This window comes from Microtus oregoni, unplaced genomic scaffold (assembly GCF_018167655.1).
Source record: "Microtus oregoni isolate MIOR12 unplaced genomic scaffold, Mior012 000021F_ref0000039, whole genome shotgun sequence".
NCBI classification, from domain to species: Eukaryota; Metazoa; Chordata; class Mammalia; order Rodentia; family Cricetidae; genus Microtus; species Microtus oregoni.
Window position 1 is genome coordinate 30,614,135 of NW_024543080.1, and position 25,372 is coordinate 30,639,506.

The 25,372-nt window shown below is 42.3% G+C and overlaps 1 protein-coding gene across 1 annotated transcript in view; it reads right to left on the reverse strand.

The window, feature by feature from the left end:
• Positions 1-25,372, reverse strand: part of Nwd2 (NACHT and WD repeat domain containing 2) — a 145,887-nt gene that overhangs the window by 53,302 nt on the left and 67,213 nt on the right. Inside the window, exon 3 of the mRNA XM_041671327.1 lies at positions 2,753-2,869. Within this exon, the coding sequence (XP_041527261.1) occupies positions 2,753-2,869 (117 nt within the window). The remainder of the gene's footprint in view (positions 1-2,752; positions 2,870-25,372) is intronic.

The window sequence follows — 25,372 nt, forward strand, 5'->3', positions numbered from 1 at the left end:
GGGGGCAGGCTTTGCTGAATGTGTCGCACTTGAAACAGGCGAAGCAATTTATTCTGTCCTTGAAAGCTGAGGAAAACGGTAGTGGTGGTCTCAACTATGAGCGCTTTCCCTGTTAGCTCCACTGCTCTCTGGAAACGGGAGAGGATTTTACATAGTAAGATCTAATGAATCTGGATTGGAGAGAGAGTGCTCTTAACCCTTCGCTCTTACAGGGGACCTGGATTTGGAATCCACTACTCACATGATGGCTCACAACCATCCTTAACTCTACTTCTGGGGGATCCAAAGCCCTCTTCTGACTTCCACAGGCAACAGGCATGCACGTGGCGCACATATATACATGCAAGCCAAACACTCATACACATAAAATAAATTTAAAAGAATACAGTGAACTTATATCTAGCAAAGTAATATCTATTGCATATGGTTTATAATTTTCAAATAGAGAGATAAGAATGAATGCTACTCCATTAACACTGTTTATTTATTTGTGTTTGTGTATCCTATAGCTTGCATGAGGGGGTTAGAGAATGTGATGGTTTGAAAGAAAATAGCCTCATAGGCCCATAGGGAGCGGCACTTTCAGGAGATGTGGCCTCGTTGGAGTGGGTGTGGTCTTGTTGGAGGAAGTGTGTCACTATGGAGGTGGGCTCATAAGCTCAAGCTACCCCCAGTGTGGCACACAGTTTCCTTCTGCTGCTTTCATATCAAGATGTAGAACTTCCAGCTACCTCTCCAACATCATGCCTGCCTCTCAGAGAGAGTAGGTAAGGCCTCCCTTGGGGAGTCTGCAAAGTCTGGCGTACCTAGTTGAGGACCAAACTCCCTGCTCCCGCCTCGTATCAAGACTGAACAAGGTATCACACCATAGGGAATGGGCTCCAAAAAGCCAGTTCATGCATCTGGGATAATTCCTGGTCTCACTGCCGCACCCCCTCAACAGATCAAGCCATATAACAAGTAGTTTTAGTTTAGGCACAACATTCTAGAGTGTTATGAAATGGGGCAAATATCTGTTCCTTTTGAATTCCCTAGGCTGGACTGAGACAGAGCTATTGAGAACGTGGCCCCTGAGTTGCCAAGAGGTATATACAGTTGTAGACTTCTCAAATCTAGCTTTCTGAGAATGAAGAAATTGGATCTAACCTATGTCCTGGGATTTGCATTTCTCTCACACCTCCCCTGCTTTAGTGGCTTGTATTATCTCCTTTGTGGACAGTTGTTTTAGGTACTTTGCTTGTAGAAAATACTGTGACCAAGGACAACTTGGAGAAGAAAGGGTTTATTTTGCCTTATGGTTCCAGAGGGATGAGAATCTATCATGGTGGGGAGTCATGGCAGCAAGTAGTAGTCATGGCAATAGGAGAAGGAAGCTCCTGGCCTACATCTTAACCACACACTGAAACAGAGAAAGTCAAGTGGAAGCAGGCTAGTGCTGTGAACTCTTGAAGCTTGTTCGTAGTGCTGTATTTCCTCTAGCAAGGTCCACCTCCTAAGAGTTGTATAACATCCCGAACAGCACTACCAGCTGGGGACCAAGGGAGCCCTTGAGGGTATTCCTAATTCAAACCACAGTGATTCATTTTTCCAAGACTTAGATCACTGTTTTTATACATCCACTCTGCCAATCTCTAAACCAGGTTTCTTTCCTATGTAGTACAGTGACACTCTCCAAGGTCTGCATGTCCGTCCATGTCCTGGGCCAACCCTGGACACACAGGAAGGTGGTTCTTAAGATGCCAGTAGGATCATTTCTTTACGTCCTTCAAATTATTTCTTTGACTTTCCTTGTCACTCAGTAAAAGCGAAATATTTCTTTTAATAAATTTTTCTTTCCAGAATTGGAAGTTCTCAATTATGTGTAACACTTTTTAAAATAAATTCCAAAGGCCTGGCAGGAGTCCCTCATCTGTATGACATTCTCCTTTGTTCTCACTCTTCCAGGCACATGTCAAGGATAAGCCTGGACAACCACACCTTAGAGAGCACTGACTTAGAATATAGGCCAGGTTCTTTCCCACCCATGATACCCAAACCATTTTCCTTTAATGGCCACCTATCAATAAACATAGCAAATCTCCCCCCTTGCTTGCATTCCCTTTCTTCTTTTCTTCATTGTGCTGATCACCATCTGAATTCTTATTTTATTGACTTACTTTGCTTGCTCCTTCCCACTTCTATCCACAGAAGAATGCAGGCTCCAAGAGAGTGAGGAAATATATTGCTTTTGCTCATTGCAAAGGTCGAATCAAGAGAAGATGGAGCCCCAAATGGCACTCCCACATGCTTAAACCTGGCATGTGCCCAACACAAAAAGCAGCCAATAGCACATGCAGACCTTGATGCAATTTATTATCCTTGGTAAAACCTTTTAATTGATAAAATAGACATTTTAATATTGGGGGAATAAAAAGATATGGTGATGTAGTAAATCAAACAGCTTGATGAGCAAAGCTACTGCAAGACAGAAAGTCATCCTTATTGCTAACTGCAAGTTGGAAAATTGTTCAAGTCCAAGTCATTCCACTCATTACCATTTCAAAATATTCATTATTAATTTGTAATATGTCTTGTGAGAGCTGAAGAGATTTTTTTTTCACATGTGTGGGTAAGCAGAGAGTTACAATTCTTGAAAATAAATACGTAAGAAATCTTCCTCTTGGTACTTAAGGAAGCCCCTAGCCCCCACACACCAGCACATACTGTCACATTCTTAGGATTTAGTAGAAAACGTTAGTGTTTTTATACCCACAACAAAGCATGGACCTGCAGAAGTCTTCAGGCACTCCTCCAGCAGCTTCATGCGCATCTTCTGCAGCTCAGGGCTGTCCCATTCATCTTCATCAACTCCCCAGTACAGATCTATGACCTGCAGACAAATGGGTGAAGCAGGATTAATTCCCCTGCAGGGAAATTAAATTTACCTGTGGGCTTCGTTCTCCCTCACAGTGTCAGCCTAATGTGACTTTCAACTTTCCTAATGCGCTTTCCCTTAGAGGGGGACACCAATTTTCAAGGTCTATGTAAAGAGACCCGTTTTTATCCCACGGTGGCTTAGGAACGAGCATTGTGATTTCTTATTTTGTTTCTGATCAAGGAATCACATGAGCCCAGAGAAAAGGAAACGGTAAGTGTAGGAGGTTCTGGAGTGTAGGATTTAATTACATTGAACTAGCAAAACCGAATGTATCTGGGATAAACTAAGCATATTACTCATGACAGATCACACTGCAAAATATTATCTTCTGCATGTGCTAATATAAGAAAAGACACTGATCTGACATCAAACATTTACACTTCTTTAGAAAAGAGAAAGAAACCAAAAAACCCCTCCCTTTTGCTAATATCACATTTTATTCCAGAGGATGCAATATTTTGGCTATGCCTGTTTTATCTATGAACAATTTGGCTTTCATCAATACATATTTGAAGAACCTTATTGGAAAATAGAAAGGTGTGCCTTACTGGGAGATGAGGATAATAGGTCCCTCTCTCTCCTGACTTCAAACACTTCCCGGGAAGATTCTCTAAGTCTGTAAAAACTTTCAGAAGGCAGCTCTATGAAAAGATCCGTACAGAGCCGCATGGGTTCATTCATTCCCTTTGCTCAGCACTATCTGCATAATGTAAGTGCTTCCGCCCGGGGCTTTGAAGGTTGTTGCTTTTCCTTCTCTAGTTTCCTACACCAGGAAAGAGAAGCATCCTGTCTCCCTTGCAGTTTGACTGGGCTTGGGTGAGTGGGGTCGGAGGAATGGGAGTCCTCTGGGATGCAGGCAGATTCCAGGGACTCTGTGTGCATCCTGGTTCTCAGCTGTGGTTCCCACACAGCTTGTGTTTCTACTAGAGATCTGACATGTTGAATCTGAGTTCTTGGATTGCCTAGTAGACCCATAATAGTATCCTTAAAAAAAATATTCCCATGAGGAAGTGGCGAGAGACTGCTCTGGAGAGAGAGCTGGTTCACTGGTGAAGAATACTTGCCATTGCTGTTCAATCCTAAGGACCACAGAGTTAGGATCCCAGCATCAGTGATTGGTGGGCCACAGCTCTAGTTACAAAGCTCACACAGATAGACTGACAGACATTAAATCTTCAAAAAATAGTCCCACAGTTCATTCCAGGACTTCTAGCATATCTGAAACTCTCCACGCTGACTTGGGGGACTCTGCTCCTTAAACTACATTATAACTACATAAACTACACAGTGTTGGGGGAGGGGATATCTGGCAATGAGGTGATAACCTGACTGATCAATTGGAGAATTGATGTGGGATTCCCCTCTGTATTCTGTGAATACCATTGGTTAATAATGAAACTGTCTTGGGCCTGCTCAGGGAATAGAGGTAGGTGGGGAAAACTAAACTGAATGCTGGGAGAAAGAACAAGGAGTTAGAGAGAAGCCATGGAACCGCTGCCAGAGACAGACATGTTGAAACCTTGCCAGTAGGCCATGAACCTTGTAGGAAAATATAAAATAATGGAGATGGGTTAATTCTAGATGTAAGAGGTAGCTAGCAATAAGTACATTAGAGTAATTGGCCATGCAGTGATTTAATTAATACAGTTTCTGTGTGGTTATTTCGGGAGTCTGGGTGGCCGGGAAATGAACAAGCAGAGGGTAGCCGGGAACACACAAGCAGCCTTCTTACAATAGAGAATCGCTAGCTGTGGCTATTTAAAATTAAAGACAAGTAAGCAGAGATGTAAAGTTCAGTTTCTCAAGGGCTCTCTGGCTCCTTGCAGTTGCTGACTCTTAGTCTGGGTAGTGGAGAAATAGCATACGCCCCATTACGGAATTCCAGAGAACAGAGTTGTATGTCACTTAATTTCAGGAGGGCACAGAAGGCATCTTTCAAGAAAATGGGACAGACAAGACTGTAAAGTAAGTACTCGGTAAATAATTTGACCACATTCCATTCGTGTGATTTAGAAAATGCCTCTTTTTTAGACATTTTAATTTCATTGCCATGAAACCGTTACAATATAAAAACTGTTACAGATAATATATAAAAATATAAATGTTAAAACAGGACATTTTTATTTATTTTTAGAATTTATATATTGTATCATTTTGTGTTTGAGCGTTCTGCTTGGATGTATGCTTGTGTATGACCTACTTGTCTGGTGCCCACTGAGATCAGAAGAAGGTGTTGGATTCCCTAGGATTGGAGTTAACAGTTTCTGTGAGCTGCCAATGTAGGTGATGGAAATTGAGCATTAGTCCTCTGCAAGAACAACAAGCGTGCTTAGCTGTTGAGCCAACTCTCCAGCCTCTAAAACAGGGCATTTCCAGCCACCAGTCAATAGAGCATCAAAACACTCAAATTACCATGTGAATGGTACTACTGATTGGGCCACATACAACATAGCAATCACACATAGACCATGCCTTCATCTTCTTAACCGACACTGGTTGGGCATGAAGTCATACACTGTAGAGCGACATTTTAGTGAACGTAGACCACAACAGAGATGGACATGCCAAGAAATAACTAGTAGGAAAACTCTCAAAAATGGTGACATGAGAAAGGGCAGCATTTTAAAATGGCACATAGGTCAAGGAATCACAAAGGAAATAAAAGCTTTAGACAAATGGAGATGAAGACATAACAGACTGAAGTATAGGAGGCAGTCAATGCAGCACCAGGAAAAACACTGTGGCTAAGAACTATATTAAAATTTTATCTTTTTATTTATTGAAAATAGATTCTTCTCTCATTCAGTGCATCCCTTCTCTCCACTCTTCTCACTCCCCCACCTCCCAAATTAAGTTTCCCTTTGAAGATACTAGAAAAAGAAGAGCAAACGCTGTAACCAAACAAACAGTGAAAACAATCAGAAAGGGGGAAGTAATGGCTCATCATGGAAATTTATGAACCAGAAAAATGTAGAGAATCAACAAAATAAAGCGTTATTGAAAAGGCTAAAAGAATAAAATTTTAGTGAAAATTACAATAGTGTTGAAGGAAGGAGACTCCAAACCCTAATGCCAGGAGTGAAATGTTATTATTATCTACCCTAAATGAATAGCCAGTACAAAGGAATATGCTAGAAACAACCAACTGCGTGACAATAAGTTAGAAAATTGCTAAGGAGATACAAATTAGTGGAGCTGACTCCAGATTACAGAGTACATACACATCTTTAAGAGGATTTCAAATGTGACCCCAGCTAAGACTCCTAGCACCGTGGATAGGTAGCCTGAACTGGTCATCTCCTGGAATCAGATAGCTGACTACCCTAATTGTCATCAGAGAGCTTTTGTCTAGTCACTGATGGAAGCAGATGCAGAGATCCATAGCCAAGCTCCAGACCAAGCTCCAGGAATCCTGCTGAAGAGAGGAAAAATTGTACGTGCCAGGAGGGTCAAGGCCATCGCAAGGGAACCCACAGGGACAATTAACCTGGGCTCTTTGGAGCTCACAGACACTGGATTGACAGTGAGGGAGCCTACACCGGACTGACCTTGGCCGTCTACATATTTCTAACAGTTGAATAGCTTGGTCTACCTGTGGGGTTCCTAGTAGTGAAAACAGGTTCTGTCCTTGACGCGGTGGCAGGCTTCTGGGAACCTATCCTCATACTGGGTTGCCTTGCCAAGCCTTAATATGAGGGGAAGAGCTTAGCTCTACCTCAACTTGATATGCCATGCTTTGTTGACGTTCGTGGGAGACCTGGCCCTTTTTGAACAGAAACAGAGGAATGGATTCTGGGATTCTGGGGGAGGGCAGAAGGAGGTGGGGGGAGGGAATAGGAAGAGAGGTGGAATAGGAAACTGTGGTGAATATAAACTAAGCGAATAAATTTAATTAAAAAAGGAAAATGAAGAGATTGAATAGTAAATAATGCATTAAGTATTGCTGGAAGGCAATGCCTAGCTCCAGATGATATGCTGGTAATGACTGTTGAACATTTATAGAAGAATTAATATCAATTCTTCAGAAGTATTCTAAGATTTGAAGGAGGGAGGACCCTTTCTTTTCTTTTTTTTAACTTTTAAAAAAGTTATTTAAAGAACATTTTTTTATTTATTTTACATATCAACCGAACTTTCCCCTCCCTCCCTCCTCCCAGTCACCAAGCTTCAAACCTGCCCTTCCAATTCCATTCTTCCTCCATTTCCATTCAGAAAGGGGCCGACTTCTTATGGGCTTGAGCAAAACATGGGACATCACATTGAGGCAGGACAGAGCTCCTTCCCTTGTGTCAAGGCTGCGCAAGGTAATCCAGCAGGGACAACAGGTTCCCCAAAGCCAGCTAAGTACCAGGGGACAGGTCCTGATCTGACTGCTAAGAGCCTTACAAAGAGACCAAGAGACACAACTGTCACACACATGCAGAGGGCCTAGTTCATTTCCATTGCAGGTCCCTAACTGTTGGGCCAGCATCCATGAGCTCCAACAAGCTCTGTGGGATTCCCCATCATGACCCTCTTGGCTCATACAATCCCTCCTCCTTTTCTTCAGCAGAACTCCTGGAGCTCAGCCCAGTGCTTGGCTATGGATCTCTGTATTGGCTTGCATCGGTTACTGGATAGAGTATCTCTGATGACAACTAGGGTAGTCACCAATCTGATTATGGTAGATGCCAGTTCAGGCATCCTCTCCACTACTGTTAGAAGTCTTAGCTGGGGTCACCCTTGTGGATTTCTGGGGTTTTACCTGTTGCCAGGTTTCTTCTTTACCCACAAATGCCTCCCCACCAAAAGGTCTCTTTTGTTACTCTCCCCCTCTGTCCCATCTCCAGCCCACCTCCTGCACCCAGCCTGCCCAACCTGCTCACTCCCTCAAGCCCCCATCCCTCCATCCCCCCTCACCCCTCCCAGTTTACCCAGGAGATCTCTTCAATGTCCCCTTCCCAGGGAAACCCATGCATCAAGAGGGCCCTTTCTAAGCACAGTGTGACTCAGGTACAAAACTAGACAGAAAATCCTAAGGGAATTATAGATTGATATTTTTTTGATTAAAGGCAAAAATTCTCAATAAAAATATTAGAAAGTTAAACTTTCAACATAGAAATCTGGCAATACAAGACAACCAAGTGTTTTCTATTTCCGTCCATTTGCATGCAAACTTCAAGAAGTCATTGTTTTTTACTGCTGAGTAATAATCTAATATGTATATATTCCATACTTTCTTCATCCATTCTTCCATTGAAGGGCATCTAGGTTGTTTCCAGGTTCTGGCTATTACAAACAATGCTGCTATGAACATAGTTGAGCATATACTTTTGCTGTATGATAGGGCATCTCTTGGGTATATTCCCAAGAGTGGTATTGCTGGGTCCAGGGGTAGGTTGATCCCAAATTTCCTGAGAAATCGCCACACTGCTTTCCAAAGTGGTTGCACAAGTTTGCATTCCCACCAGCAATGGATGAGTGTACCCCTTTCTCCACAACCTCTCCAGCAAAGGCTATCATTGGTGTTTTTTATTTTAGCCATTCTGACAGGTGTAAGATGGTATCTTAAAGTTGTCTTGATTTGCATTTCCCTGATCGCTAAGGAAGTTGAGCATGACCTTAAGTGTCTTTTGGTCATTTGAACTTCTGCTGTTGAGAATTCTCTGTTCAGCCCAGTGCCCCATTTTATAATTGGGTTGATTAGCCTTTTACAATCTAGTTTCCTGATGGAATGTACTCAGTCATAATTGGTTTCTAGTCATAAATAAAGGACATTGAGCCTATAATTAGTGATCCTAGAGAAGCTAAATAAGAAGGTGAACCCAAAGAAACACACATAGTCACCCTCCTGGATATTAGCCTTCATCAGGCGATGAAAGGAGACAGAGACAGAGACCCACATTGGAGAACCAGACTGAAACCCCAAGGTCCAAATCAGGATCAGAAGTAGAGAGAGCACGAGCAAGGAACTCAGGACCGCGAGGGGTGCACCCACACACTGAAACAATGGGGATGTTCTGTCGGGAACTTACCAAGGCCAGCTGGACTGGGTCTGAAATAGCAGGGGATAAAACCAGACTCTCTGAACATAGCGGACAATGAGGACTGCTGAGAAGTCAAGAACAATGGCACTGGGTTTTGATCCTACTGCACGTACTGGATTTGTGGGAGCCTAGGCTGCTTGGATGTTCACATTACTAGACCTGGAAGGAGGTGGGAGGTCCTTGGACTCCCCACAGGGCAGAAAACCCTGACTGCTCTTTGGGCTGATGAGAGAGGGGGAGTTGATCGGGGGAGGGGGAGGGACATGGGAGGTGGTGACGGGGAGGAGATAGAAATTTTTAATAAATAAATAAAAAAAAAAGACAACCAAGTAAGATTTGTTTGGAATCCAAGGCCGGTTAAAATGTTACACAAATTGGCTAATGCAATATATTAAGAGAATTAAGGACATGATCATCTCAATAAAATTGACATGATCATCTTAATAGGCAGAGAAGAAACTGACAAAATTGAACTACATTTCATGATAAAAATACCTAAAAATGTAGAAACAGAAACAGACTTTATCAACCAGATAAAACACATTTGTGAAAACCTGACAGCTAACATTGAACTTAATGGAGAAAAACTGAAAGTTTTCCTCTTATGATTAAAAAGAAGAGAAGATGCTCACACTCACCACTTCTGTTAAGCACTGTGCTGGAAAATTTATTAGGATAATTAGGAAAGAAATAAAATACATACACATGACATATTTTTGTATAATAAAAGGCCAAGGAATCTGCTAAAATGTGAATGTGGCTACGGACATGTGTGATATTTGCGTGGAGATTCAAGGACAAATCTGTGGAGTCTATTCTCTCCTGCCTCCTCTATGTGAGCTCCAGAGATCAAAAGTTTGTTACCAAACTGGCCCAGCAAATGCTTTTACCTATTGAACCATCTGGCTGACCACTTGATTATTTTTATAGGTAAAAATCACATATGTGAATATGACATGGAAAACTTTCTAGGGGGTGGAGATGACTGAAGGGAGGGATGAAGGGGAACATGGGAGCATATAGGGCAATATGTTCAATACATTATGTGGTTGTGTGACAATATCCTTAATAAACTCAGTACTATTTACATGGATATACTCCAATGAAAACAACAACAGACAACAAAGAAGTGAAAATAATAACTTCATGAAGGAAGAAAATCATAAATCAGAACATCAAGACTACATAAAGAATGTTGACGGCTCCATAGAAGCAGAAAAATAATAATTAAGTGTGGGCAGAAAATCTGAATAGATATTCTTCAAAGAATATATATATATACACACACATATATATGTATATGTATATATGTATATATTTCTGACAATCGTAAAGAGATACTCAGTATTATTATCAGGGAAACATAAGCCAAAACCAAGATAAGATCACAATTATGTCTCATCAAGGGTGTCTTATAATCAAGAAGACTGAAGATGAGGAGAGGCCGGAACTGCCACACATTACGGGTGGAGATCGAGTGGCTCAGGCACTGCGATGGGTCCAGCAGCTACTGAAGTGGTCAGAGCTGATCCCTGGACCAGCAATACTCTCCAGAGAAACAAACCCAAGGATAATGACCACACGTGTTCACATGAGAACCCACTCTTGGATGTTCATGGGGCACTAACTATTTATAGCAGCCAGAAAATACAGAGACATCTGGCATTGAACCACATGATCACTCAGCAGCAAGAGAAGGAACGAGAAACAGTTACAAGCTACAATGCAGGTGAACTTTGAAAACACTAACTGACAGAGGCCAGTTGTACGGGCTACAGCTTACATGAACCCCCTTAGATTGATGTAGGTGGGTCTTCTTTCTATATGTTGCTTTCATTGGTTAATTAATAAAGAAACTGCTTGGCCTGATAGGTCAGAACATAGGTGGGTGGAGTAGAGAGAACAGAATGCTGGGAAGAAGGGAAGTGAGGCAGACGCCATAGCCCTCCTCTCCGAGATGGACACAGGTTAGAATCTTTCCCGGTAAGCCACCACTTCGTGGTGCTACACAGATTATTAGAAATGGGTTAATCAAGATGTGAGAGTTAGCCAATAAGAGGCTAGAAATAATGGGCCACACAGTGTTTAAAAGAATACAATTTGTGTGTTGTTATTTTGGGGCATAAGCTAGCCAGGCGTGCAGGAGCCAGGCGGCGGGAAGCGGCCCACCATTCCTTCTACATTAGATGAACAGTCAGCACATACAGATAGAACGTAAAAGAGTGGTTCCTTAGAGTCAGTGCGGAGTGGCGAAGAGGTGGGGCTATATGATAGGCACAGGGTTTTGTTTGAACAGAAATGCTCTAATACTGATTTTTTCTAATTGCCACTCAACTGAATATAGAAAAATGTCCCATTGAGTCATATAGTTTAAGACTGTATCTTAAAAAATGATTTCAAGATGATTCTTTGTACATCTATTTATGTTGTAATTTTCTACTGTTCTTACATTCTCTGCCCATAGTGTACTTGGGTACAAGAATAATAGATGTTTAAATCAAGTACCTAGAACATTAAGGGATCAATATTAGGATCTCAGTATGTGTGAACCACATGACCAGGATAAAAATGTCCAGTAGGGCTCTTCCTTTCATTGGTTTCATGCGTTGTAGAAGGCAGAGTGCACCATGGCTTTCTGACCCCTTGTCTTTTGTCACAGTTATCATCCATACAGTCTTCTCCCCAGTACCCTATCTTGGACCTTCATGAGCTGCCCATCTTTTTACTTCGGTAGCTTTGTTTAAATGTTCTCCTGACTCCAATTTTTCTCCATTAAATTGCTCTTTCCCGTATGTCTTTATGGGCACTCAATGATTAAAAAAAAAAAAAAAAGCTGAAATCAAGCCACTGCGAAGACAGCAGGGGCTGGGGGAATAAATACACAAAACACAGAACTTATGCAATACAAAACTCCATTTTGGGCAAAGAGATCTGCCATCTATCTACACGATCAATAACTGGCAAAAACCACTTGGAACTAAAGTGCTCAACAAGACAAGATTTATTATACACTTAGAAAAATTAAGTTTAGCATTGAGCCTAATGCCCAGACCCGGCAGCTCTTTGCTGTTTGCTGCACTACTTACTACCTTGTCCATTGCACATTCTATGTGCCTTTATTTATGGAATCACTTAAGTCGAAAACTTAGAGAAGTAATTTGACTTTTATTTTATTCTGCTTAAAACTATCTCATTTCTTTTCATTCTTAGGGAGGCTGATTTATCCTGCTAATTATAATACGCTCAATTGATCTGAAAACAAAATAATCTGCCAAGAAAGTTCTAAGTAGTCCTCCCCAGCAATAAGATGAAATTCATTTAAAGAAACACCAGCATTATAAAACTGCTGTCCACTTGCAAAAGAGCACAATCAAATTTGTTACAGTACCCTGACACTATCAGTTAGTTGCAAAGAGCCTTTGAGAAAATGTTTACCAAAATGTTTCCTTGACAAAATTCTGCACATTACAGATCATTATCTGTATATAAAACATAAAAGTGAGAAATTACATGACTGATACTATTTGTATGTGTTGTTGTTGTTGTGTGTATGTGTGGTGTGAGTTTGTACATGTGGGTGTTCACATCTGTTCATGACTGGAGGCCAGTGGAAGACTCCTCCTGGGTTATTCTCCTGAGAACTTGGAGGTTAGGCTGGCTGGTTACTGGCAGCCAGAAGCCCTACTTATTTTCCTGTCTCTGCCCACTGCAGCACTTGAATTGTAAATGTGCTCATAGCTACACTTAGCTTTTTATGTGGGTGCTGGGATCTGAACTCGGGTCCTTGTGCTTGCACTGACCCACTGAGCCATGTCTCCTATACTTATTACTATTATTAAAACAAATTCCATACGGAAGTGAAAATTGTTGCTATGTATCAGAGTGGGAGGCTCCACACTCATCTCCTGGCTCTGTATTACTTTGGGCAGTTCTTCCTTGGCAGTGATCTCACTTTACACTTAAAAATAATCTTACTACATTCTTGTTATTTTGGATTAAAAAAATGTATGTCTCCATCTTTCCTGGCATTTACACACATCAAACACAGTTTTCAGGGATCTCTTTTTAAGGACTCCAATAGCTCCGGAAATAATTACAGAAATTGGCAAGTGGGAACACATGGAATTCAAAAACCTTCTGCACTGCAGAGGAAACAAACAACAGAGTGAACAGGCAGTGAGAGAATGGGAGAGAATCTTTGCCAAGTGCACATCACACAGGGGAGAATGCTGGGACCTGTAACACCAGACTCCACAGATCATCATACCAAGGACCGAGTAAACGAAGTGAGGAGACAGTTCTTAAAAGGCGGAACACAAATGCCCAATAAACTAATAAAAATGCTCAGCCCTTTTCGCCCTCAGGGAAATGTAGATGAAAACTGTATTGAGATTCTATATCACTCCAGTGAGAACGGCCATCATCAAAGAGACTAATGACAAATGACCGTGAGCATGGGAAGAAGAAGACCAGCACACACTGTCCTGTCTTTGGGAATTAGATCTTGTACAGCAACTCTGGAGATCAGTATGGAGTGTCCTCAAAAACCAAAACAAAAAACAGAACTAACATGCGATCCAGCTATGCCAGTCATGGGAATACAGCTGAAAGAAGCCAGGTAGGCACACCACAGCGATACTTAACACATCCATGTTTATGGCTGCTTTATCCACTATAGCCAAAATATGTAAACAGCCTGTACTGCCCTTCCTCAGAACAAACAAAGAAAATGCAGTATAAATACATAACAGAGCTTCATTACTCTACAAAAGATGAAGTTATGTCGCTTTTAGTAAAATGAAACTGGAGGCCATAATGTTAAATGAAATAAGCCAGACTCACAGCTGACTATGGTATGTTTTTTATATGAAGAATCTATCATCTGTCTGTCTATCTATCTATCTATCTATCTATCTATCTATCTATTTGTCTGTCTGTCTGTCTATCATCTGTTTTTCTGATTGACATCTATCTATCTGTCTGTCTATCTATCTGTCTATCATCTGTTTGTCTGATTGACGTCTATGTATCTATGTATGTATCTATGTATGTATGTATCTATCTATCTATCTATCATCTATCTATCTGTCTATCTATTATCTATCTATCTATCTATCTATCTATCTATCTATCTATCTATCATCTTATGAACCCACAGGGGAGGCTATGATTGGAGGGAAGTGAAATAGAAGGGAAGCAAGAAAGAATACTGGTATGAAGATAAGATAGCATATTTTGTTTCATATGGAATCTAGATTTAGTAATATATATATTGCTCTGTGTGTGTGTCTGAGAGAGCTATGAAAACAGGAGTATTTGAAGAGAAGAAGTAGGAGGAGGATTAGTGAGAGACACAACAAGGTAAATATGAGCGAATATGTATGAAAATGGTATGGTGAGACCCGTTATTTTGCATGATAACTAAAAAGCTAGCATTTTAAAAAGATCTCTCTTCACAAACAAAAAAAGAGAATCTATTCTTTTTTTTTTAAATATTTTTATGGTTTATTGTGCATTGGTGTGAAGGTGTCAGATCCCCCCTGCAACTAGATCTTCAGACAGTTGTGAGCTGCCATGTGGGTGCTGGGAATTGAACCCAGATCCTTTGGAAGAGCAGTCGGTGCTCTTAACCACTGAGCCATCTCTCCAGCCCCCAAGAGAATCTATTCTTAAAAGTGTTAACATTTGCTACAACACAAGTGTTCAAAAGAAGACAAAGCAGGTGTGGGAAGTTTGAATGGCACCAATGAGAGCCACAGTGCAGGAGGCAACGCTGTTTGAAGCTGGCTTGGTGTTTATATCCCATTTCCAGAGTACTTATCTCACAGAGGAGAGTAAGTAGAGGAGAGTTTTGAAATTCAGACTAGGTTTATGAGACACTCTTTGCCATGCCAAGTTACGGGTTATGCACAGTAACTCGGTGAAGAATGACTTGTAGCTGCAGTGCCTACAAGGCAATGTGAGGTTCTTAGCAGCAATGGCTTCACTTTGGCTAGGGTTATTGAGAACACTTACTTTTCACCACCTGCAGTTATGTTCTTGGTCATGATATAAGTGACTAAGGGTCATGTATTATAATGATAAAAATGATTGTTTAGAGAAGAGCTTGTCTCAACTTCAGCCTATTACCACCATTGGCTGTGTCTGTGGTTGCTGCAAAGGAAGAGTTCACCAATGTGAGAGTAGAGGCTGCATCATCCACTCACGTCGTCAGGGGTGGAGCCTCTGGACAGCTTTAGTAAGTGTGTGCTAAGAAGAACTCAGCCTAAACTCATATAAACCCATGACTGCGAGAGCTCTATGCTCTGGGTAACAGAGCCAGGGCTAGAGAAGGAACAAAATGGGAGCTGTTAAGCATGTGTACCGTGTCTAAGCTAGGCTGGCTGCAAGCAGGAAGTAGCCTCTCGCAGTGGCAGGATATTGGATCAAAGTGACATACCCAAAAGAAAACCCCCAAATTTCGTGGTGTTCCTGCCCATCACTGGGATTTCAACAGACTCTGCCCGGCTCTACAAATGCCTGCATGACCACTGGAGCTCCTGTAGTTATTTCTCTGCTTGCATCAGCAATTCCTCTAGCCCACCAACTACTCTATAGGCAGGTCATTGTTCAAAAATCAAAATCACACTGCTCAGCTGTTGATTGGCTGTGTGTCTTGTCAGTGTCATAGAACACCCAGCAGAAACAACTTAAATGAGAGCAAATTATTTTTTTGACTCACAGACTAGGGGACAAAGTCCATCACAGTGGGGAAGGCATGGTGCCTGGATTGGATCAGTTCATGGCTGCAGGATCTTGCAGTGGCTTCTTAAATGACAGTGAGTTAGAGGTGGTAGTGGTGGGGACTGAGAGTAACAAGCTGCAGCTCTCAAGGTCTGTCTCTCAACTTCCTAAAGGTTCCACATCCCCCTCACATAGTCCCACTGGCTAATGGCTAAGTTTTCAAACACATAAACCAGGATACAGCATTTAAATCCAAACTGTAACTACCAGACACAGCATAGAGCCACTTCCTGCTTTAGAGGTGAAAAGTTGAAGGATAGATTAGTTAAGAAACTTGTCAACTTGCAGAGGTAGCGAGGGTTGGAGATGGGATTTGAGCTAGGGCTCTTAACACATTTGACAAGCTGTTCTGTATATACTTATACAGGGTTCTATGCATGTTACTGTGAGTGTTGGGGTACAAGAGGTAGTTGGGAACAATGAGAGAGAACATGGTCACTGGTGTGAAGTTGCCCGACTGGTTTAAATCTTGACTCTGCTTCTTATTTATAGCAGATCACCAGCATTTATTAATGTCTATATTTCTAGGTTTCTTCACACAAATATGAGAAGCATGGAATTTATGTTCTAGGCTCATAGCAAGGATTGAACAAATTAATATACAACTAACATGCAGGGTGGGTCCATGATAAGTAGTAAACTCAATGTAATTCTCTAAATTTGCCCAGGAAAATGTGTTTCTTCTTCCTGTAATATTTTTCTGTTTTCCTATCTTTCAGGAATAAGCTTAGACAGGCCTTTCTGATAATTCTAGACAGTGAGTGCTGGCCTCTTTCCCCATGATGCATGCCCAGAGCACCTGTGTCTCCTTGATGGTGCCAACTCATGACTTCATGCCCTGTGAGATTCAGTGACATTGGGTCAGACACCGTTCAACACTGGCATTGCCAGACTCATAACTCTTCCTGAGGCAGTGTGGGCTCACTGAATGTCTTAGTTACTTATCTTGTGGCTGTGACAGAAGAACTGACTGAAGTGATTTAAAGAAGGAAGGGTTTATTTTTGCTTGCAATGCAGAGGAACATCCATGACAGCAGGAGCTTGAGGCAGCTGCTCATATTGCATCCATGGTTAGCAAGTAGAGATGAATGCGGATCTTTTCATGTTAATTAACCCAATCTCAAAGATCCCTCACAAACATGCCCAAGGGTTTGTCTCCTATGGAATTTTAGATTTTCTCACATTGACAGGACTAATCATCACAGAAAGTATCCAAAGTTATGAGGATAGGGATCTGAGGACCCCAAACAAGCCTGATTCATGGGATCAAGAATAGACACCTGTTAGGTGATATACATACATACATACATACACACACACGGGTGTATGTGTGTGTTTGACCTTGAAGGACAACTACTTAGCCTCTTCTCCAAGGAGGGCTGGAGGTTGGAGGGCCTTTTTAATAATATCACAGTAATGCAAAGACAAAATTGTTCATGCAGTATCCTGCTTGAGTACAGATACTAAGATCATGACATAAACTTTGGGGCATCAGAAGAGTGTAAGAGTCAGGGAGAAGCAATGCTTTGTAGATAAGTAAAGTGGAGTTAGCTACTTCTTTGTGGTCTCTACCTAGTTATTGACAAAGTGAACCTTTCATACAAGCTATTCTTTTACTCCTTTAACATTTGTTAAAATGTCCTCCTATAAACATAGCGAAAGTAATAATGAAAAACATTACTATTTTACATGTTTAGGATTTACAGAAGGCTTTGTGATGAGTTCATTCAACTGAGACCCTTAAATGTCATCTGAAAATTGGGAACTATGTCTCATTCTACTTACTAAAGGACAAATTTTCTTGGGTGATTTCCAGTGCCGGGGATGAATGAGTCAGTCACAGTTTAACAGAAATTAATGTTTAATGAAGAAAAACCGCTCTTCTGAATCTCGCACAATGCCACCACTCCATGTTTAGGAGAAATACCAAGATTGCCTCTGAGCACAAACAAAAATGAGTAACAGTAATATTGTATAAGAAGCCAGGCTGGACCATTCAGAAGAGCCACTGTGTGCTGCAGAAATTGTGATTAAATCTAGACAAGGAAGGTCATGTACACACTCTCCTTCTCCCCTTGCCTGTTGTCATCCTTATTTATTTTCTCTTTAATAAGCTGGCTCTCTCGCAGTGACGGGAGATGGATGATGGCACACATTTATACTCCCAGAGAATATCAACTCGGTAAGGCCTGGCTAGGCTGTGATGGACGGCACTAAGATGCGAAGTGACTAAACAAATTAGACCTCTGGTCTGAGTGAAGTGATGTGATTCAATGAAGCGCTGTGCATTTCCCGCTAGACAGAAGCATCCATTAGATAAATAGGAAATAGAGAAAGGTGATTAGTTGACAAGGTGCAGTGGAGACCAAGGGCACCATAACAGATTGTGTCGATTATAAAGGCTACAAGGAATATTGGTAGCTCAGGGGACAACACACATCTTGAGATGCCCAAGCAAGCAGCTGGTGGTAGGATATGTGTTGAAATAGGAGCGGCAGGCTGCGTCCCCAGCACCCGGCCGCCCGCACGGCTAGCTTTACCTGAAATAATTACACGGACACTGTATTCTTTTAAACAGTGCTTGGCCCATTTCTATCTAGCCTCTTCTAGGCTAATTCTCACATATTAATTTAGCCCATTTCTAATCATCTGTGTTGCACCCTAAGGTGCGCTTACCGGGAAGATTCTAGCCTATGTCCATCCTGGGTCAGAGCTGAATCGCATCTCCCTGGGAGAGCGGAGCATGGTGTCTCTGTCTTGCCTCAGACAGAGGTAAGGGATAAGTCCCGCCCCTTGGGGGGCGTGTTCGCCTCGGGCCAATGTTTGCCTATAAATTTGGCGAGCGTGCTCCCAGCGTCCCTTCTGCTTTCCTGGTCTCCGCAGAAACGGTGGTTCTGTAAGTCTATTTCGCCATTAAAGCTGTATATATATTTTTACAATCTGTCTGCATTCGTTTACGCCGTTACATTTTGGTGTCCAACTTTGGGCTATTTTGCCCCTGACTCAAGCAGGTAGCCCGCTAGCTAACACAGCACCCTCCTGGATGCTGTTTTTAGTTCGTGACTCGGGCATGGGCCCCAGTGCCGAGTCCGAGACACACTGGGCCACACAGGCCCATTCTGCCCTGCCTGCTCGCCACAGCAATTAACCCCTCCCTGCCTGCCTTGGCTAAGTTTGGAGTGGAACCCCACTGCCTGAATTAGCAGAAACTCAAGTACCTGCGGTTTTGCAACAAAAGCTTCCACAGCGGCAGATTTGGTCTGATACAAAGTGACTTGGCCAGGCGGTGGTGGCACGCCTTTGATACCAGCACTTGGGAGGCAGAGGCAGGTGGATCTCTGTGAGTTCAAGGCCGGCCAGGCGGTGGTAGCGCACACCTTTAATCCCAGCACTTGGGAGGCAGAAACAGGCAGATCTCTGTGAGTTCGAGGCCAGCCTGGTCTACAAGAGCTAGTTCTAGGACAGGCTCCAAAAACACAGAGACCACCATTGGCAGGAACCGATCATTGCAGGTAAAAAATTTTTCTTTTATAAATAAAATGTCTGAACACATTACTGTTCAAAAATTTAACAGTTTTTTTAATTGTACCATGTGGGAGATTTTACAAGAGGTGTCTATCACCCCACATCTATGGATCCTTCTGGGATTCATCGTTTTCATTGTCATTAAATGGTTTGATAATATAAATATGATAAAGTCTTTACGAGACGAATCCAGGATTCTTAAGGCAGAGATTGAACGCTTAAAAACAATTGAGAATGACAACAATCTTCTCAAGAATCAGTTTGAAGTTCTCCAGGCTGATGTTAAGGAGAAATTCATTACATTTTGGATATATCTTGTTTGTTGAGTAGTGTTTATTCCCTTCTCAGATCTTTGACGGAGTTGAAGATTATATAATTGTAGTTACTCTCTACATTATTTGGACTCCTTGAGATAGAATGTTTAGCAAAGCTTTTGTTCTCAATATTGTTTGTTATATTTATTATTTGTTGTTATTGTATATAGTTGTATTTGGTTTGGTTCTGTCTTATTTAGACAAAAAGGGGAGATGTAGGGATAAGTCCTGCCCCTTGGGGGGCGTGTTCACCTCGGGCTAATGTTTGCCTATAAATTTGGTGAGCGTGCTCCTAGCCGTCGCTTCTGCTTTCCTGGTCTCCGCAGGAACGGTGGTTCTGTAAGTCTATTTCGCCATTAAAGCTGTATATATATTTTTACAGTCTGTCTGCATTTGTTTACGCCATTACAGATATGGGGGGAGGTTAACAGAAATGAAGTGTGCATGAAGGATAACATGGGAACCTATGCTCTTACAACTAAAGAAAAATGATAATAAAGGGGGTTACTAGAACATATGTAAAATGAAAGAACAAGTGGGAAGGGAACATTGGGAGCCAAAGTTTTAAGTGGAGATGAGAGCAGGAGGTGAGAAAAAGGAGAGGGTTGTAGTAATAAGGGCGGCGGGGCTGCGTCCCCAGCACCCCAGCCACCCGCACGGCTAGCTTTACCCGAAATAACAACACACAGTGTTGTTAAACACTGCTTGGCCCTTTAGCTCTAGCCCTTACCGGCCAATTCTGATATCCCGATCAACCCATCTCTAATAATCTGTGAGAACCGGTCTTACCGGGAAGATTCTAGCCTAGTCCATCCTGGGTCAGAGCTTCATGGTGTGTTTCTGCCCGGGAGCGGGGCATGGTGTCTCTCTCAAGCGTCTGCTCCCGAGAGGAGAGCTGTGGAGTCTGAGCTCACTTCCTGTTCCTCCCAGCGCTCTGTTCTGTTTACTCCTCCCACCTATCTTCTAACCAATAAAATGAGCCAAGGCAGTACCTTTATTAGCCAATGACCTTCCTCCATCAGAGGATAGGGGTGGAGTCACAAACATTAAGGATGTATGATGAAGCCTTGTGAAACCCCATGAGTTTCTAAGCTATTAAAGCATTTTAAAAGGAGTTTGCGCAGAGATGTAACACATATGTAAACAATGCTCTCTTAGAAGACATGGGTTATTACATGAAGATATCATCCCAAGTAAGACAGGCTTTTGCTCTTGCTCTGAACTTTCCACCATAACTAGAAAAGACTATTGCTAAAGACACTATACATTCTGGTTGTAGGACATAGAGGAAAAAGTCTTGGATGGACAAAAAAATTCTTCTCTTGGCCATCAGTCAGTTTTCTATGCTTTGGTGCCTGGTTTTGGTGCCCACATGACATATGGGCAACATTGATTGAATTTAGTGGGTTGTTTTTTTAAAAGATATGAAGTTGGGGGGGATATTTGAGATGTGTTGGGGGCAAAGTGGGGCTGGAGAGGGTAGGAGATGAATATGAACAAGATACATTGGGTAAGTGTTCTATATGGAATTTTTACAGTCAAAAACTTGTATAGAAGAGACTGGCTGGATGAAGCATGAAAACTTTGGTGAGAGAATGTGGAAGCAATGGAAGAAAAGCACTAAGCATCCATAGGGTCCTGCTGATCTCAGGTTCACAAAATTTAATGTAGCCTGCAACTTTGACGTACATAGACGGTGCTGATTAATTATTTTGCTTAAAACAAGTTTGGGCTTCCTGCCCAAATCTCCATCCCCTCCTTTAGCAGGATAAAAAGGGCTTTCAGTTCTATCTTGTTAAACCTTAGTTAAGAGTGACATATTAATGGAGCCTTTGTGGCAAGTCTTGACTTCCCAATTGCTCACTAAGGTGACATCCAGGGGACCTCACATCCTGAAGGGGAAAATAGGAATCCCTGGATACAGCTGCAGTGGATGCAGACAGTCAGTGCTGTGTTTGGGGCAGGAGAAGATTGTGAACTGGCCATTTCCTGTCAGCTTGATAGGGGCTGGGATTCTTCAGCTTACCAATCCCCACTTTTCCTGTGCTGGATGAAGGACCTCCAAAACTTTGGATCATGCTCATCTTATTCACCCCAGGCCATTTTATTCCATATGATTCTTAGTACTGGAGAACATCTGGGGAGTGCTTGATTATGTGGTTTCCTGTTATTTTAACAAAGACGTTGGTGTGCCAATTGTAGGGGCAAAGTGTTACAGGGTGATCTTCTAGTATCTTTTGTGGAGAACGCAGCAAGTGTCCCTGGGAGTTAGTGACCCTACATGTTCACCTATCTAACACACCTCCCTTCTTAAGGAAATGGAGCAAATCTGCTGAGTTCTGCCCCACATCTCCTCCTCTTCCTTTAGCAGCCATTTTGGGTAGGTTGTAGCTCTGCCTTCTTAAAACAAAATAACATAAATGAAAGCCTCTACCATTTCCTTCATAAATAAGAACTCCAGAGGCAGCATGTCACAGGCCTGACCAACTTGTGAAAAAGTGGTTAGAAGAATGGAAATAAATGCCTAAGGTTGAGCGTTAGAAACTTGCTCCCACCATGGTTGCTGTGGGGAGGGGAATTTGAGAGGTGTGCAGGTCATGAGGGCTTCACTGCTTAGGGAGATTAAAGCTTTAAAAGGGCACTGTTGGAGGGAAGATTCCCTCCCTGCTCTTCTGCTGCCCACCATGTAGGACACAGCGTTCCTCCTCTCCAGAGGGTGCAGGCATCACGAAAGATGTCATGCTGGAGACAGAAGGTGAACCCTTACCAGGAACCAGACCTGCTGCCATCTTGATTGTGGCTTTTCCAGACCATACAACTGCAAAGGAATATTTCTATGTTTCATAAATTAGTCTCAGGTATTCTTTTACACCAGGACAGACTACTATAGTTTTTGTTTCACTGCATCATCCTTTCTTGTATGCAATGTAATAAATACTTTATGAATATTCCCCCCCCCCCATTGACATTCCTTCCATTCCAGATACAACACAGCCTTAGAGCAGTTGTTCTGAATCTGTGGGTTGCCACGCCTTTGGGGTTGTCGAATGACCCTTTTACAGGGGTTGAATATCAGCTAACCTGCATATCACATACTTTTATTATGATTCATGAGAACAGTTAAAATACAGTTATGGAGTATCAATGAAAATAATTTTATGGTTGGGGGTCACTGCAACACATGGAACTATATTAGTGGGACACAACTTTATGAAGGCTAAGAGCAACTGCCTTGGAGAGACAAATACCTTAAGTTAGCTAGATGGAAGATCTTTTATGATACTCAGAAAGCCAAGAGAGGAATGTACGGCTCTTCTATGAACTTGGGGAAAGAAGAAGAATAAAGAGTGGGAAAGACAAGGAAGGTAGCATTGCTTAAATGGAATACATGTGCAAAGCCCTGCATCTGAGAATCAATGAAATCTGGCAAAGCTTGTTTCAAGGAAGATTGTGTGAGCAGCTGTGTACAGTCTAGACAAGAACAACAATATGACAAAGGCAGAGAGAGAGAGGTCAGAAAAAAAGCTGTTAGGCTTCGATGCCCAAGCAAGGCAGGGACTTCTGAAATGGAAAGAAGATGAGCTTCTGGGAGCAGCCCAGCATATGAGTCGACAGGAGTACTGGCAGTTTGGAGCTAGGCTTAGAAGGGTGGAAGAGTGGACTGTGAGCAAGGAGTTTATGTCTTAAACTGGGAACTAGTAGCAATTGGAAAAGTAGATAAAGAAAAAGAATGGGTTCTGTTTTGAAGAAATGTCTTCATGCAACTCTGGAAGGCAGGTCTGCAGAGGCTGAAAAGGGACAGTTCCATACTAACAGAAGGGAAAGGAGATAAGGCTTGAGCTACTGCTTGATTCTGAAGGCCACCAAGAGGGCAGATCTCAACCTGTGCTGCTGGGGTACCAGGATGGAACCTTCACCAGGGATGAACATCCACTATATTTGTGTCTTAGTGTGTCAGCTCAATGCCATCCCAAGGCAACAAGCAGGTATGGGGCAAGATCTTCCTACTAGCAGGAGCTGGCTCCACTCATCATCTCCCAGCATTCCTGGGAAACCAGCTGGCCCCAGGAAGTGAAGGAGAAGGGGTGGAGCCAGGACATGGGGAGTTCTTTTGGGAGAGCAAATCAGTATGCTTAATGTCAAAGTCACGGGGGGTGGAGGGGGGATTGCTTTTCCAGCAATATTTAGAAGAAGTGCATAAGGTAGCCAATGACATTCATAATGCAGGGAATATTAAGTTAAGATTTAGAAGTAAGAGGGGCTAGTGTGACCATCTGGTGCCTCTTTTGATTTGAGATAATTTCAAGCATTGATTCTGCAGGCCTCTGACTTGCTAACGTTTCGTCTTTTTGCATCGCCTTCCATAGCAACTGAGTCAAGACAGATCAGTGCCTGTGACAGTCGAATTAACTACATCAACCACCTCAGATGACACATTCTATCAATGTGACAATCAAACCAATCAAACAGAATTAGGACATTTAATGTTTTGGTTGGCGGACAATTACTTTCTTTATGATTTTCTGGATACTTAAATGTATAAATGAACTTCATTCCCTCTATTTCTCATCTACCTAATTGCTATCTTTGTTGCTGTTACCTGGCAGCCTGTCACTGTGCAGCCTGGCCTCTTCCTGTCACAATATCCCACCAGGAACTCATTACCATTCAGAACTGCAATGCCCACCCTGGGGGTTCTCCTGTCCATATGCAACTGCCCAGTATCTGAAAGGAGGCCAGCCCAAACTGGGGTGTGTTTCTGTGTGAACTATATACTAGGATTCGACACTTGGGAAGACAGAAATACGTAAAATATCTCAGGAACTTTTTTTACAATGATGACATTTCTTGGGTATATTGACTTCAAGTATATTAAGTACATTATCAGGAAACCTGCAATTATATGTATTACTTGCATGCGTGACTTCTGTTTCCTACAGCTCTGCAGAGATTCTCTGTTTCTTTGTCTCACTGTTTTCCAACCATATTCAGTTCAGTCAACCAGCATTTATGATACAGCCACTGTGAGCCAGATATTCTAAGAGATGTTGATAATATGAAGCTATAGTAAACAGTTGCTGGCTTCTGGGAGCTCCCACGTAGGAAGGAGGGTGTTGACCAGAGTGATTAAAGTTTAGGCACTATGCACCCTTAAAGAAGAGCTTCTTCTAGTTCTTCAAGAATGGATCTTGGGTTGGGGAGCTGCTAAGAGCACTTGCTATGAAAACAAGAGGACCTGAGTTCTAGTACCCAGCACCCAAAGAAAACCAAGCACATGTTTCTGTACCTTCACCATTATAAGGCAGAGACAAGGATCCTGGGAGCTTGCCGGCCAGGCAGGATAGCTGAGGTGGCGAGCTTTGAGTTCAGTGAGTATCTTAGTTAGGGTTTCTATTGTTGGGCTAAAAAGCCGTGTCCAAAATAATGTGGGGAGGAAAGAGTTTATTTTACTTCTAGATAAAATCTATCACTGAGGGAATTAGGCAGAAATAGGTGCAGGGCAGGAAGTTGGAGGCAGGAACTGAAGCAGAGACCACACAAGAGTGCTACTTGCTGGCTTTTTTTTTTTTTTTAATGGCTTGCTCGGTCTACTTTCTTATATAGCCCAGGCCTATCGATGAAGCCATGGTACCACCCACAGTGGCCTCCCCCCCCCCCATCCATCATCAATCAACAAAATGCCCCACAGACTAGCCTATGGATCTGGTGAGGGCATCTTTTCAACTGGGATTCTCTTTTCTCAACTCGAGCTTCCTTCAAGGTAACAAAGAACTAACTAGGACAATGGGAGTCCATGTCTCAAAAAA